The sequence below is a fragment of the Anguilla anguilla genome, chromosome 16, assembly GCF_013347855.1.
Source record: "Anguilla anguilla isolate fAngAng1 chromosome 16, fAngAng1.pri, whole genome shotgun sequence".
Taxonomy (NCBI): domain Eukaryota; kingdom Metazoa; phylum Chordata; class Actinopteri; order Anguilliformes; family Anguillidae; genus Anguilla; species Anguilla anguilla.
Genome location: NC_049216.1, coordinates 13,310,997 through 13,326,424, shown reverse-complemented (window position 1 = coordinate 13,326,424; position 15,428 = coordinate 13,310,997). Strand labels below are relative to the sequence as shown.

The following is a 15,428-nucleotide window of genomic DNA, read 5'->3' as shown; positions in this document are numbered from 1 at the left end:
AAGAAGTTCCCGTTAAAGTTGTTTTAGTAACTTTAAATTAGTTTTTAGGCTTGATTGGCAGAAAAATATTGTTTTAGAAATAGTAAAGTTACATTTTTAAAACTAACATATAGGCCCATATCCATTTAAGGTTTCTTTCTGTGTGGTTAAGGCTATCGCACAGTGTGAACCGTTTCTAACCAGAATTTTTAACTTCTTCTCATAGCCTAACAATGGCTATGGTCTTTTTATCTGACGTGCTCGAAACGCAAGGCTACGGGCTGGTTGGTTAAAATGGGCTATAACGCCTTCATATTTATAGTAATTCAAGTAAACGTGAGGCAACGTATCCTTCGTAGTAAGCAAGGAGGAGCGTTTGTCATTGACGCATAATTGCACAAATTGGTGGGTGGGAGGAGCATTTTGAAGTGAAGGACTTGACCAGTTGAACTACAAGCACCAGTTTATTCCAAGTCCTGGGCAGTGTTAAGCGCTTTTGTACGAGATTGTTTTTTCTTTTCGTACTGGTTTGTGAAAGTAAGGAACAACGCTGGGAAGGGATAGGGGACTTTCAGCACAACATTGGACAAATGATAGATGTTTGACGAAGTTGAACTGAAGCTCCAAAATTCATATTCCCTATCCCCAGCGAAGCCGGGCCACCAAAGGACTATTCTCCAAAGAATAAAATGCCAGCACAGTGTCTCACAATGATTGAAGTGTCCATCCCGTCTTTGGAGAGAGCAGTGGACGAATCGGGAAAGTTACGGAAAGTAAGTGTAACGCAGGTAGCCTACTGTGCACAGCAGTTCCACGTGTCTATTTGTATCCAGCACTCGCTACATATGCTTTTATTTGATCACTTCACACAGTTTGCAAGTGCTGTAATTGTGGTGTGATCTTCGATTGAAAACAATAGCTAGTCTATGTAAAAGATCTATGTTGTGACCCACCCTGTTCTACTATTTTCTAACTACATCATCAATGCACCGTCTGTGTTCTTAAATTTTCCTTTAATCTGGCACAGCGAGATTATATTCAACGGTGCATAAAATTATCTAATGCATACGTATATGAAAGGCAATGTCCTATACTATTTTACAAATATGTGCTTTTGGAACAGTGTGGTTGTCACTTCGCCCTTGCCTCGGAGAATAGTTTCGAGGGGGGGGGGTTGGTTGGTTCAAATGGTTAATTTTCAGGCAAAAAAAAAGAATAAACATCTTATCTTCGTACCAATAAATGCACACAATTATTTGGTTGCCATAAGCAAAGGTTACACCTTGCAGAAAAAATGGAATTAAGGAACTGAAGGGTAATTGTGTCTGTGCATAAAGCATGTGAGCTAGGTAGAAAATGCATTTGGAGTGGGAAGTGGGAGAGCACTTTGGGCAGAACACTTTGAAAGCTTTTGCTGAAGGCAAACGTGCTGGTTCAATAGAGAAATACAGTTCAGATATTTCAGCAGCAGTTTGTTCCATTAAAGTAATAACCATGTGTGTTTAATGGCACACCAATATTGACACAGAGGATTGTGTGCAAGGTGTAGGCGTGTATGGTAGCTGCCCCTAGCAACAAAAACTGCAGCAGTAACTTCCGCGGAGTCTCCATTAAGCATATTCCACTGCCTAGTCTTTTGACCTCCTTTTTAACTTTTAACACGTTCGCCTTTTCTCCCCCATTTAATTTGCATGTACTGTTTCTAACATGAGGCCGTATAGAAGCCATCCTGCTAAGGGGTTAATGTGTTGGAAAAACCAGAGACAGCAGCCCATGTATAACTTACTGTTCTGCATCAATGCCCCTGTAAGTCCTGTGCTGGCTCCACACTGACCCTGGAATTTGTTGTGAAAGCAGGACATTAATTTAGCTAAATACTAAGTTCAAAATTTATCTACAAGAAAATACATTATGTAGTTAATAATATATAAAACAGGGGTTCCCACACTGAGGTCCACAAAGGAGATAAATGGGTCCTATTTTGTAAAAATCATTTTAGTTAGATTTCCGTTATGCATAAATTACACACTGGGCTTTTGGATTAACCTTCAAGAAAAAGCCTCATTTACCCACCCTTGTTAATCATTATCATTTACTATTTATTGCACTAAATGCATGTCTGATAAAGACAGTATATGACACATGCTTCCATTTGCTAGTGTGGTAACTAACAACTATTTTGTAGCCTGTAGTAGGTGCTGAATAATGTGGTCCTCAGCGAGACCATGGTCATTTCAGGAGGCTGTGAGATGAAAGCATTTGAGAAACCCTGATTTAGAATGTGCAGTATTTGCATTATTGAACACAGACTCCTGAGTTTCTACTGCTCGGGGCGCACAGACTTTCAGGGTACTTCAAAGCTTCTGTGTGCGCGGACTTTCCGTTAGCCAGCGCGGCGAGCCAGCCTCCGGCCACCTGCAGCCTTACTGCCTGCCCACAGTCACGACTCAGTCTGGCCACGTTCTTCGCCGTGCTCACGGAAACACTGATTCAGTTCAGAGTCCCTCTCTATGGAGCCTTGTGCTTTAATTTGTTTTCTGATTTTCATAATAATTTACAGTGCTGGCCAATAGTTTTCATAAAAGTTGGTGTAAGCCTTGACTCCTAAGAAACCCTCATTATGGCAGGTTTTGCAGGAATGTACCATAATGGTGCTAGGCCCCGTGGAAGCTCTTTTAAATGCACTGCCTCTGTTGTCTCTGGTGATTGTGAATCCAATCTCACGGCTGGGCCTGTCCGAAAAAGACTTTGATGCAGGGGGAAAATATTCAGTGTGGCTTGTGTGAATGCTTACATGAGGGCAGATACAGAACTGCATCTGTCTGCTGGCTAATTCCAGACAACTGGGTCGAGAGACAGCTGAAAGCAGGGGCTTTGAGCTCTGGGCTTCTGCTTTCATCCAGGCTTGAATACAATGCCCGTGGCATCCGAAATATTACGATCATTCTGACTGTTGCACAGACACAGTCATGAATAATATTCCCTCAGTGTTGCTAGCAGTCTTTTTTATGTTGCTCTCTTAAGGAAGTATTTTTGAAGAAAAAGAAAATACACAACAACAGCAATGACAAACTTCATTTATATAGCACCTTTCAAAGTACTTGTAGCGCTTCACCAAAATCATAGAGATATGTAAAAACAGTTCCAAGAAAACACAAAAAGATAATAAATTAAAATAAAAAGGGAGAATACTTAAAATACCAAAATGAAGATAAATGCTGATAGGATCATAGATAAATAAAAGCAGAATTTACCTATTAAAATTACATAAAAAATGAAAAAAATCAACTGAAAACTGATGTGAAAAGTTGTTTTCATTGCACTTTTACAAGTAGCTACTGTTGGAGGTTCTGTTTACAGTTTGGCTGCTTCCACAGTGTGTAATATCAAGTTCTCCTTTGTATATCCAAAAATAGGGTGGCCAAGGAAGGCTATCTCTTGTCTACATTTTAAAATATGTATTCTGTAGATTTCTGCCCCCAGTTAAACTATGCTAAACCAACAAGGAATGTCTGGTATACAGTTATCCTCAGGGGCTGTTACAAAACCAGAATGGCTGGTCAGCAGTGTTTATTACCTCCTCCAACAGTCAAGAGTCGATGGGGTTATGTTTTCAGCCCACTTCATCTCTCCATCTGTTTGTCTTTCTGTGTTAGCAGAATATCTCCAAATGTTATGAAACTGTTTACAAAAAAAGCAAACATAGTTTATGTTGCATGAAACTATGGAAAGGTTGGTCATGGTGCAAGGAAAAACTGATTTACTTTTTACACCGATTGCCAGAAGTTTGGGAGTGTGGCAGTGGGTGTGGCTTCTCACAAAAAGTACTTGTAAATTCTGAATAGATTCACGTAACATCATGAAACTTTGTGTGACTTTCAGCAGGAGGGTGCTGGAGTAATTATTTTTTGCCAATGAGCAAATATAGTGGTGTTGCAATGACCAACTAAAATGCTTAAGAATGGTTAGAATTTAAACTGGCATATCTCATGTCTGAGATAAAAGTCATGAAAATGCTTGCATCTCCTGATGTGAAGGGCATGGAAAATATCATTAACTTTTGATTAATATCTGACATGTGGTACTGGCATATCTTGACAGTTTCAGTGTGGAAAGTGCCATCCTCTAGTCTGTTTAAGTTTCTATCATGCTGTAACCCAAACTTCAAATGCCTTTTTCAAGGGTGGGATGATCCCAGGATAATACTGCTTTTTATCATCAGGTCCAGTGGTTTCAGAGCCAGCCTGTGCAAGTTCCACCCTGTCCTTCCCAAGAGCCAGTCGGCCATACACTGGCCCTGGCCAGGGCATTGCAACACTGCTCAGTGTTGAATGGGGTCCTGTGTTGGGTGTAGGGCTCAGGAGTGGAACTCATGTTGACTTCCTGTGGTGTGGCATTAGTCTGCTTCCTGGTACGCACAACAGTATTGCACTGAGGGGATCAGGAATTCTGCACATGGTTAACAAAGAGTACTCTGTGATGGGAAGAATTGCACTTCATGAAGGGGGACAGAGAGAGAGGGAGAGCATCTGAATGCCTTCCTCTCATGACTGACTCCACAGATCCCAGTACAATCGATCATTTGAAAAATTACCCGTACACTTAGCCCCTTCGCTTGAATTCTAATGGTTAACTTCTGAAGTTATTTGTCAGTTTACCAGTGGACATGCATTTCAAGTTCACAGCAGGGTGAAATGCATTAAAACAGTTAGATTTAGAATGTGCCATGTGGTTTTCCTTATTTACATACCTGTACACGCTGAAAGAAATTGCTACCAGTGTTGTGCATGTGTTTTTGTTTTATAAATCAGAAAGGTCCAATTTCAACTCTGTCCTCATTTTCCTACCTTAGGATTAACAGTTGTTTAAATCCTGTGCTGTTCTCTTTGTATTACATAATTCAGTTCCCTTATGTATAGCCTTTCTAATATTAACTTACAGGATGCATTTAGTGCTGTGGATTGGTTGTTGAAATATTGGTTGAGCTTAACAGCTCAAGATAAAGGTGTAATAATAAGGTAAATGTATGGTTTCTGATAAACCTTTATTTGCTAACAGCACAACATATTTTCACCCTGCCAGCAATGGTGTTAAACAGATTGAACTGTAGAGGTGTTAGTTAGTTTTTCTGAAGACCAGTTCTTCTGGATACTTTAATTTTGTGAATGAGGCTCTAATGAGCAGCTTGGAGGTGATGTGGGATTCATGTTAAACTTTGAATCCAGTTGCATTTACCTCTGATTATTTGTGTGTAATCTGAGTGGCTCAAAGTGTAGTTATGTAAGTTTGTAACTGGTTTCCAATGTACACACAGCTTCTTTTTAGTTTTACTTCTTGAGATTCCTCAACTGAAATAATGAAATTTCATGGCTCTTGCAGCTTGACTTGTTTATCTAATGGGCAAGGAGGCAAACACAAGTTGTATCATCACATGGACCACCGCGCTAGTTTTTCTTTCTTTTTTTTAAGGAAAAAAATATATATATATTGACATTTGCAGAAGACAGTAGTTTTTAGTTGGGCTTTAATGCCTCTACAGTGTCTTTACTGCTTATTTCCAGAATGAAAGTAGAAACATAACACTGCTTTTCAGACCTGCAGTATCCCTGCTACCCAGTGCGTCTGAGGTGTTCAGTGTGTTAAGCCCCTGTCTTTTCTGTGGCATCTGTCAGTGCAGAACGTTGGTGAGCTACAGAGTTGCTGGTGTGTCAGTTGATTGCCCTGATCAGGTTTTCTACACTTTGGTGTACAAAAGTTTCCTGTTTCTTGTTATTGGGATAGAGACCCAGTGAAAGATACATTACATGGCCAAAGGTATGTGGATGCCTGAGATCCAACATCTCAGCCAAAATTATGGGGATTAATATGGAGTTGGTCCTCCCTTTGCTGATATAACAACCTCCACCTCCAATCTTTATACTTGATGTTGGATCATTGCTGCAGGGATTTACTTCCATTCAACCCGAATAGTATTAGTGAGGTTGGGCACTGATTGGGCAATTAGGCCTGGCTTGCAGTTGACTTTACAATTGATCCCAGGTGTTGGATGGGGTTGAGGCCAGGGCTCCGTGTCTGTGTTTATGGTGTATGGTGTGTGTATTAAATGTTTAATTTTTTATATTAACTTGTGGTATGGTGTTTATATAATGTGCTTGTTTTTCGTAATCACCCCATGCATGACTCTGTGTTCATGCAGTCCCTGACATGTAATGGTTACTGAAGAGAGCAGCCAGAGCCCAAAGAGCAGGAATACCGTAGCTTTGTGGTCATCCATGTCTATTCATAATTGTCCTTCAGCAGGCGGAACTGAGTAGGGCCTAAACAAGTGAATTTAAGAACAGGAACAAGATACTAAAAGGATGTGAGCAGTTTCAGAATGAACTGAAATCGCATTCATGAAATGGGCCGCAATCCAAAAGTGTTTTAATTAGTCATCTGCTCAACACAGCAATACTAATACATTTCTGTTTATGATAATGTTACATTATTTTATGTGATGACATCACAATGACAGTTGCTGTAGTAAGCAGTTTATACAGTGATGAAGATCCCTTGAAAATTAACAATAGGCAAAAGGCCAGGTGTGTACACTCTATTTGTAATTTATGTATGCATGTACTTGTCCAATTAAAATATTTTTGGCAGCATTGTTTAAAAGAAGTGTGCTGTGAAACTTTCCAAATGTTTATTGAGCTTTGTAAAAAATAAAAAAAAGCCCTTTTTATCAATGAAAGCAAATTTTTTAAATGTATATATACATTTTTTTGTGTTTAGCACATTAGCTATAGGTTTATTTTTAAAAGTCTGAGAAGTCCTAGATCAGTCAGATTTCTGCTACCCCCAGATTTATGTGTCCCTATGGCGAATTAGTTAAGCATGTCCTGGTTTTAACTGTTCTTCCTTGTGGAGATATGTGGGCAAAACAGAGTAAATGTTACATAGTGAACAGCTCTTGCATTCATTCTCTCCTGAGCCTGGTGTGCCGGTCCCTGTTCACAGGCCTGTTCTTTTCTAAATTGTCCATAAGTGAATACAGCATGGCCACTTCAGATAATTATGCTCTGAAGAGTCCATTCATGACAAGCTGTTTAGGTGACTCCAGTTATAAGTGTCACATGCCATTGCCCAGTGTTCCGTCATCACTGTTTGTTAGAGGGACTTTCCAACTGAAGAGGCACCTGATTCATGGATAAAGCACAAGCTCTCTCTCTCTCTCTCTCTCTCTCTCTCTCTCTCCCCCCATATTCAGACTCATCCACTTCTTCCTGTTCTGCACATGGGTTGTGTGCACTGTCTTTGTTGACTTTGTTCTCAGAGCATTAAGAGATCTGTTGCTGCAGGCCATTATCTATTCCGTGCTCGAGTAGATGGCATTTAGTCTGTGCAAACAAGTAGGGGGAGGTTTACAGGAAGGGGAACAGCACTAATTATAGCTTGAATGTAGCCAGTCAACTATATTTAATATAAGGGATGATGAAAAAGCAACTGGATCAACTGTGCATGACTCAGCTATGCCACATTTCGGGACTACCTACCTACCAGGATTCCAAAGAAGGGAAAAGGTGATCTAGCTTTATGTAAAAATGCAGGGTACTGATAAATTCAGAGTAGGGGAGAGGTGAGACGTGGGCATGGCTCTTTTCTCTCCCACAGTAACCACACCTACACCTTCCTGTGTATTCATTCAGGTAAGTAAGTACATCAGACTTGTTTCTCAGTGTCAGATTACTACAGCTCGCTGACTCATTACACCCAGCTACTGCAACACGGAATTTTCTCCAGTTTCTCTTTGACCCTGTTCACACTTGCATTTTGTGTCCTGAACAGTCTGCTAGGAGAAAGGTGTAGGTGTGAAAGTAAAAGTTTTTTGCACATAGTTGTTTCATGTCTCTTTTGTGGCAGGCTAGCAGACTCTAGAATTGGTATCACTTGTAGAGGATGTACTCATACCCCAAAAAAAAAATCAAATAAGGGGAAGGGTGACTCCTCTTCTCCCCAGCTTTTCCTCCTTTCATATAGTGTATATGAAAAAAGGAATTGAGACCAGTCCTCCTGTTCTGACACAAATGAGCCTCAGGCAAAAACCTGTACCTTCTATTCTTAAGGCAGTAGCCCTTCCAGCAGTGTGTCAAGTCTATCCTGTTTAGCCAGCCAACTGGTAAGCAAGGCAATATCACTTTCACTGGTCCTATAAGCTGCAATAGCGTTTCACAAATCAGCCAGGAGAGGGCGATCTCAGCACATAGTGCAGCATAAATTGGGCCCCTATCTCCACCTGCTGTCTGTCTGTGGCCACTGGACTATTGCTATTACTGCGTTTTTTGTGTATGGAAATTTCATTAAAAAATGTGTTCATTAAAAATGAAAGGTCTGCTGCCAAAATGTTTAGCATTGAATTTATGTGCAGTGTTTTCCCCTCTTTTTATTACTCTATATTCAATGTAGAGACTGATATTAGAAACTAGCTATGGCTAAATATTCTTAAATGCCCTGCTTTGGATGATTGTAGGGAACAAGGAGTCAATGATTTATTGTTTTTTCCCATTTTAAATGATAAAATCAATAAATTCACCCCATTAAAGTTTTGGTGAATATCTTTGTGCATTTTAATTTATATATTCAGAATAAACCAAAAAAGGCTCTTTGGAAACTGTTTCTACTTAATTAATAAAATGTATTGTTTTAAGTCATGAAAGTCATTAATTACACACTGTCTGTTTTGAATAGTTTGCAAGGCTGTATGTACATGTCAAATGTTCCTGGCCCCTGCCTCTGTATTTGTCTATTGGTACATTCCTTTATGTTTCTTTTTATTCAGCTTTTCAGAGTGGAGATATTGTTTAATGGAAGAAAACACTTTGTGCTCAAGCGTCACACAGAGTTCCAGAACCTCCACAGAAAGGTGAGTTGGCAGCTAATTATGGCCTCTGCTCTGGGGGCCTTTCTGTGTAAAGCAGTGGTTCTCAACCAGCATGTTTGCACAAGTAGGCACATCTATCAACAAATCTTCATAATAATAAAGCCCATTTCTTTTCTTGACAATGCAGAACATTAAATATAATAACCCTAATGGTGTCTGGGGATATTTTTTGCTGAGGAGGGTTTTTAGTCAGAGGAACTGTCCTCGCCTCCTCGCACACCACAGACTCCTGGTCTTTCCAGAAGCTGCAGTCTGCCTGCACTGGCTGTATGTGAAGTGCTTCCCTCCAATGCAGTGACAGCCCAGACTGGTGAAAACAAGCAGTGGTTGGCATCATTTTTGTTTTTTTCCTCGGGGAAGGCATGATTATCTAGACTCTACTGAATTCACAGAGGGCATTGTGTTGATAAGATGAGTAAACTAATACGATTGGGCGTCCCAAATTGAGAGAAAAATAAATCAGCAAAATCTGCAGTAAAATTGATTTTTTAAATGTATGCATTATGAAATCTGAATTAACATGAACAATATCTTTGTGGCACTAATGCCCCCCCCCCCCCCCCCAACCCCAACCCTACAGCTGAAGAAAATCCTGCAGACTCCAGACTTCCCTAGCAAGCGCAGCCCCCACCTGAGGCAGAAGCCCCTGGAACAGAGAAGGCAAGAACTGGAAGAGTACATCCAGGTGTGGCTCTGACACCTGGGCAGAACTATTCACCCTCCAGCTGAAATAGGAAACCTCTTAGGCATCTCCCCCTCCCGCTTTCCCTTAGCTGCATGATCATGGCACATGCTGACATCTGAGTATCAGACTGATGTATGACTGCTTTTTTACTCTGCCTTTTAGGATATTCTGTATCTAAATGAAGAGGTTCCTCAGGAAATACTGGATTTTCTGCAGGTCAAGCATTTCCATTCAGTGAACAAGATCTGCAGTTTTGAGTACGTACTTTTTTCTGCACTTAAGCTGTCAGCTGTATGTTGTTGAAAAATGGGTGTATACTGCTGTTTTGTAAATGATAAATACAGCATGAGCTGAAATTTGGGCAAAAATCTCAAGTTAAGTAGTTGTGATCTTTGTGGCAAATTTGTAATTATGGGCTGGTGAAAGTTACAGTGCAAGCTTTGATTCAGAACAACTGCTCAGCCATCTCTTGAGGTTCAAGGCTTTGGTTTATATTGATTATACGTACTTCAGTTTGGTGATGTTTGTATATTAAATAGCTAGTATTCATATTATGTTTTCTTCAAATTCCAGATCACTTGACGACTCCCAGACTAGGGACTTCAGGTAAGCATGTTCTTCTCCAGTGATCAAACCAACACAATGAATCATTTAGCATGTTCAAAGGGGATGGTTGTCCAAGTGGCATAGTCCAAAGATCAGTCATATTCCAGGAATTGGTTGAACAAGTTAATCAGCTGACAAAACTTTCTGTAAAGTATGGACGTGAAGTTGTTCCATAACAGCTCTTAATTGCATAATTATCACCCTAAATCAATGCAGGAACATGTATTCTCGGGGTGTTACAGAACCAGGATCATCTCCTGCACTGCATTCCCAGGGTTGTCAACACAGTTCTTTCTCAGAGTACAGAGTAAGAAAGGTCCCTTCTTGACACTGGTGTGCTCGTAAGTGCGAGACTGAGACAGCATATTCTTGTCCATCCCTTCTTTGTCTCGCCTCTCTCAGCAGTCAGCTACTACACCAGCGTGTGGTGGGCTTCTCGAAGGACCCCTACCTTCTGGACTCAGATTCTGGTACTGTATGCTTTCCGTTAATATGTGGTGATGCGTTTTCAATTATTAGAAGTTACTGGTTCTTTACATCTTTCAGATTGTGTCCCTTGGGGATCATATCTAAACTTAATTTTCTATTTAGAACTCATCAGTTCTTGGTTGCATACTGTATTAAGACTAGACAAAGTTTTGGAATCCATTTTGAAGTATACTCAGAATGCAAAATACCGGAATGACGTGGCATTTTTTTGGAGGGAGTGGAGCTTAATTGGCATAGACACACGTTTTGTATCGCATCCCAAGTCCCCATTTACTTTTTAATAAACAGCATACTGTCTATTGGCCAGTTGAATCTCAGGACATTACAGCACCCCTCTCCTCATTGCAGATCTCCCAGATGTCATTGTCGATGGTGTGCTCCAGGGCCTGTACCCGAGGGACATCCGGGTCAGCTTCACTGCCTGCACCAAGCCAAACGGCCCTGAAGGAAGTGCTTCTGCCACAGCCCCCAGGAACACAGGCAAAAGTGACCAGCCTAAACTTCCAGAGACAGACTGAGAGGAACACCGTTCATTTTGGAGGCAGCAGTATCTTTGAAGACCACTTGACATTTGCAACAACCCATTTGTTTTAAGTGCCTTCATTTTGGGTTATTTAAAATGGTTGGGGTTCCTGTACAAAGTGGTTTTTTTTTTTTTTTTTTTAATGTCTCATATTGAATATGTGCTTTGGGGGGGGTGAAGCAAAGGAACCAGTTACCATGTTCATCAACCAGGTTTTTAGTTCTTATTTTAATAACTTGTAACTGGGTTTCAAATAAACCCCCTGGTATTTTCATACTGTATATCCCCTCCTGGAATACAAAATGTGGTCCATTCATTTTTGCCAGATGTGCATAAAATAAAATATTGGCAGGTACAAAAGCTCAACAGCTATTTGCTCCATCAGTTGCAAACTTGTGGTTCACATTTGATATTAATATTGCCATGTGCAGAAGCAACTGTTCTTGGCTATAGCTCCTGTTACATATATTCACGATTCTTCAATAAAAATAGTAAAATTTTAATGTATTAGAATTTATCTTAATGCCATTAACCTTGGGCATGAACATTTACTTAAAGCTGGACTCAGCTGTGTTCTGCAATGCGATAATTTGCTTCTCAGTCAAGTGGCAGCCCTACTCCCATTGATCAGTTGTGCTATCACAAAACTGCTACCGCAATTTAGTCGGCGTATAATTATGCTTGTGAAGTAATAAATGTTCTGAAACATGCAGTATCTGCTGCTATACACTCAAATTCCTCAGAAAAAATTAGGACAAGAGTAAAAATTGTATAAAATTTGGACCCTTTATTTAAGGTTTGTTCTTTAGAAAAAAAAAAAGGTGGTGACTGTTACACAACCATTGGTAATGCCTTTTAAGAAGTGGACCAAAGGAGTGTCGCTCAGTGGTCCAGCACCAGAGCACCACAGCAACGGGGCAAGAGATGCGATTAGCCTGGGCTGCCCGGACACAGGAACCACTGCAGAGCCATGGCGCTAGTGACAAGAGCCTTCCCGACACACCCATGTGGAATTTGCCAAACTGGCAAGTCCCCCAAATTGCATACCCCCTTATTTACTCCTTTGGAATTGCAAATGGTTTCTCCACCTTAATTTCACCACAGTCATGAATGGTGACATCTTTAAGAGGCTTATCCCTGCCATCTGTCTTGGTGCCTTCAATTTTCCTTACAACATCCTGTAGATTGGGGGGCAGAAACAGTGCACATGTAAGGATAATCAAAAAAATTCTAAATAAAAAAATAAAAAAAAACTTATAAATAATGACAAGCCAAAGTCAATTCATTAGGTGCAAATCCTATAGAACAGTCAGTCGGCATCAAACATTTCCATTGATGAGAATCACAGTGAGGTAATGGGAATGTATTTTGAGATCAGTTTACTCCAAAAAATGTGTACATTAAAACCATATACTAATAATTTTTATAGGTGTCATGCTTCAAAGAACCATAATGAAAAATGTCTGAGCATAGAAAGTCTTGCTACTACTAAAATTATGTTGTTAAACATGCACGTGTAATCTTTTTTAAATGTAAAACTCAAACCTGTTCTTAGCTTATAGATTAACTCTGCTGAGCAGCTGACTCACCATGCCTTCCAGGATCTTGCCAAAGACTACATGTTTACCATCCAACCAAGGTGTCTGAACGGTGGTTATGAAGAACTGTGAGCCATTGGTGTCCTTCCCAGCATTGGCCATGCTCAACCAACCGGGGCCATAGTGCTTCAGCTTGAAGTTCTCATCCGGGAAACGGTCTCCATAGATGCTCTTTCCTTAAACAACACAATGAGAAGGATATTCAATGCAAAAAGCAGCCTCTTCATAGGAAAGATGGTACAACGAACCTTGAAAATTTTATACTTACCTCCAGTGCCATCTCCTCTGGTGAAATCCCCTCCTTGAATCATGAAGTCCTTGATTACACGATGGAACTTGCTGCCTTTGTAGCCGAATCCTTTCTGTTGGACATAGGGTCCGGAGGTTTGCTCAGCAGTTTGAAATGCCATTTACGCAAAAAGTGCATCAGTTATTTGTTTATTTTATTAACACACGTTATAATTAACTATAGTTCTTAATCTCCTGTTAAAATGTTTATATTCTTACCTCTCCAGTTGCCAGGCTGACAAAATTTTCGACTGTCTTTGGAACAGTTTTCCCAAACACTCCGATGACAATCCTCCCCGCATCCTCGTCTCCGATTTTCACATCAAAATAAACCTGCAACAGGGGTAAACGCAATCAGTCACAGATCATACTGGAATGCACCATGATCCGGATCTTTGGAGTGATTTAACCGCGACGATATATATATTGATAACATTTTATCATTCCGTTTATCCCGCCAAATCTTCTCCATAGAATTAACATGCATTAAATAATGCAAAGCGGCCTGAATGTTCCGCATACATTCTATTTTATTCTCGCAGCCTTCTCCATCTGGATTGTATATAGGCAACTATGCAATGCACGTAGGGCCTAATTACTAATACAAATACAAGGAGCGTGGCTACAGTCATGGTATAATTAAGCCATAGACCGTGTTCTGATTTGGTTCCTAAAAGACCAGCACGCAATTACAAGCAGTTTGCAGTCATGATTCCATGCAGTCGATGTAAGCGTATGTAGAGTTAGCAACATCCATTGTGTTTAGCTGCTTATATATAGCCTGTGGTAGCAGCTTTGCTACCTACAGTTGCTTAGGTAGCCTATCTATTTACCTTGGCTGTGACTTTCGGACCCTTCTTTTTTTCATCAGCGTCAGATCCGTTGGGAAATAAAAGAAATATCACCGAACCCACGATGATCGCAACGGCGAAAAGAAACTTCATCCTCCTGTCAAGGATCCGTACCATCAAACGAAAAAAAATGTACCCGTGGCGGCGAAAAATATATAGATATGTGGCCTAGCGAAAAAAAGCTGGGTATCCGGGGAGGAGACAGTAGCTCCAACTTGCCTATTCCTATACTCACACCCAGGCAACGCGTTCGTCTCTGAGTGGAGCAGATCCTCATGTGACCCAACTAAGCCAATTGCAGTCAAATGTGCCGTTTTCGACGAATTTGCTTTACAGATTGAAAAAAATGAGGCCTACATTGTTCCACTATAAATGCTAGCAACGGAAAATTTCCCAAAAAAAGTGGAATAGTTTATGTAGATAATCCAACTTTAAATTAAAGCCTAAAACTCATATTGAAATCACTGTAGAAGGGATAGGCTACATTTCTCACATTTTAACACACTGATTAACTATTCTAAACAATGAATCAACATTTAATGTGTTGGACGTAGTGCACCTTCTCGTTTTGGGGGGACGGCTAAACCTGTTAAACGCTCATAGTTCATTTATTTCCCAAAACCATTCGGCCGGAACTGATATCTCTCAGGGCTCTAGTTGGTGCTTCACGCATTAGCTTCTGATTGGACGTGTTGCAACCACTGAACTGTATACAGTTCATTGGTTGCAACAAATCGAAAGCACATTGCCGGACACATTCAGAAATTCCATTGCCACATCCATTCGTCAAATTCGTCAGGCCGTGACAGGGCGTTGCTTGCCCTGGTAATGCCACTTCGGCCAGTAGCTACTGCAAGGACGAAATTGTTTTTTGTGTGTAAGCTAGTCCACGCAGCCAGCATGGGTAACTCCCTCCTACGATAAGCAGTAGTTCACCCTAATCGGTCGAAATGATCATTCAGACGTTTTATTAATACAATTGTGCTATATTTGGTCAAATAGTTGTTGTAAACATCTTATTATGGGAAAAACACTAATTTTATCTCATTTGATTTACATGAGGGCGAGAATTCAGGTTAACGTGGGCTTTGTCCAAAATCAGTTTAAAGACTTCTATACTAAAAGTAGCCAAAAACTCCATCCTTCCATCTGATTATTGTAGTTGTGGATGGAAAGCGGGGGATAGGAAGGTCGTATTTTGTTCGTGTAGCACATGCTTCCGATTCATACCTTGTAGTTTTGTTCCACGTGCCTTGTAGAATTAGCGAATTTACCTGCCGTATTTTAATAGAATGATGTGGAAAATATTATATAAAATGCAGCCGTTGTAGGCCAACGTGTTCTCTCCGTCTCTTGGCGTGATGGAAGCATGTCAATGTTTTCAATGCTTGCGTACTTAGACCACAACTGAATATTAAGATGATGTGTAATGGTAGTACATGTAGGCTAAAGCCTACTACTCAGAATATATTTTCCTAATTCTGAAATA

At 40.4% G+C, this 15,428-nt stretch overlaps 2 protein-coding genes across 7 annotated transcripts; one reads left to right on the top strand and one right to left on the bottom strand.

Annotated features, from left to right (window-relative positions):
• Positions 1-386: 386 nt before the first annotated feature.
• snx22 (sorting nexin 22) lies at positions 387-11,705 on the top strand. Of its 6 annotated transcripts, none has more exons than XM_035396233.1 (8): positions 387-752; positions 8,798-8,881; positions 9,480-9,584; positions 9,747-9,841; positions 10,158-10,190; positions 10,407-10,497; positions 10,596-10,660; positions 11,028-11,150. In XM_035396233.1, coding segments are annotated over exons 1-8 (558 nt in total). In that variant the 5' UTR covers positions 387-668; the 3' UTR covers positions 11,029-11,150. The 6 variants fall into 6 exon arrangements, with proteins under 6 accessions (XP_035252124.1, XP_035252123.1, XP_035252120.1 ...); XM_035396232.1 differs by having other exon boundaries at positions 10,593-10,660; XM_035396229.1 differs by having other exon boundaries at positions 391-752; positions 10,433-10,497; positions 11,028-11,705.
• Positions 11,706-11,969: 264 nt separating this feature from the next.
• Positions 11,970-14,223, bottom strand: ppib (peptidylprolyl isomerase B (cyclophilin B)). The gene is made up of 5 exons (XM_035396234.1): positions 13,922-14,223; positions 13,308-13,421; positions 13,069-13,162; positions 12,792-12,976; positions 11,970-12,380 (listed from the first exon to the last, which is right to left on the bottom strand). Exons 1-5 carry the CDS (start codon positions 14,054-14,056, stop codon positions 12,258-12,260), a joined length of 651 nt encoding a protein of 216 aa, XP_035252125.1. The 5' UTR covers positions 14,057-14,223; the 3' UTR covers positions 11,970-12,257.
• Between the last annotated feature and the right edge of the window lie 1,205 nt (positions 14,224-15,428).

Bases quoted from the DNA above. Each gene is read 5' to 3' on its own strand.
- ppib (XM_035396234.1), bottom strand. From the start codon at position 14,056: ATGGTACGGATCCTTGACAGGAGGATGAAGTTTCTTTTCGCCGTTGCG. The intron at 13,422-13,921 runs GTAAATAGATAG...CCCCTGTTGCAG, and splicing joins GTCCGAAAGTCACAGCCAAG to GTTTATTTTGATGTGAAAAT. The intron at 12,977-13,068 runs GTAAGTATAAAA...GTGTTGTTTAAG, and splicing joins CAGAGGAGATGGCACTGGAG to GAAAGAGCATCTATGGAGAC.
- snx22 (XM_035396228.1), top strand. From the start codon at position 669: ATGCCAGCACAGTGTCTCACAATGATTGAAGTGTCCATCCCGTCTTTG. The intron at 8,882-9,479 runs GTGAGTTGGCAG...CCAACCCTACAG, and splicing joins TCCAGAACCTCCACAGAAAG to CTGAAGAAAATCCTGCAGAC. The intron at 10,191-10,432 runs GTAAGCATGTTC...GGGGTGTTACAG, and splicing joins TCCCAGACTAGGGACTTCAG to AACCAGGATCATCTCCTGCA.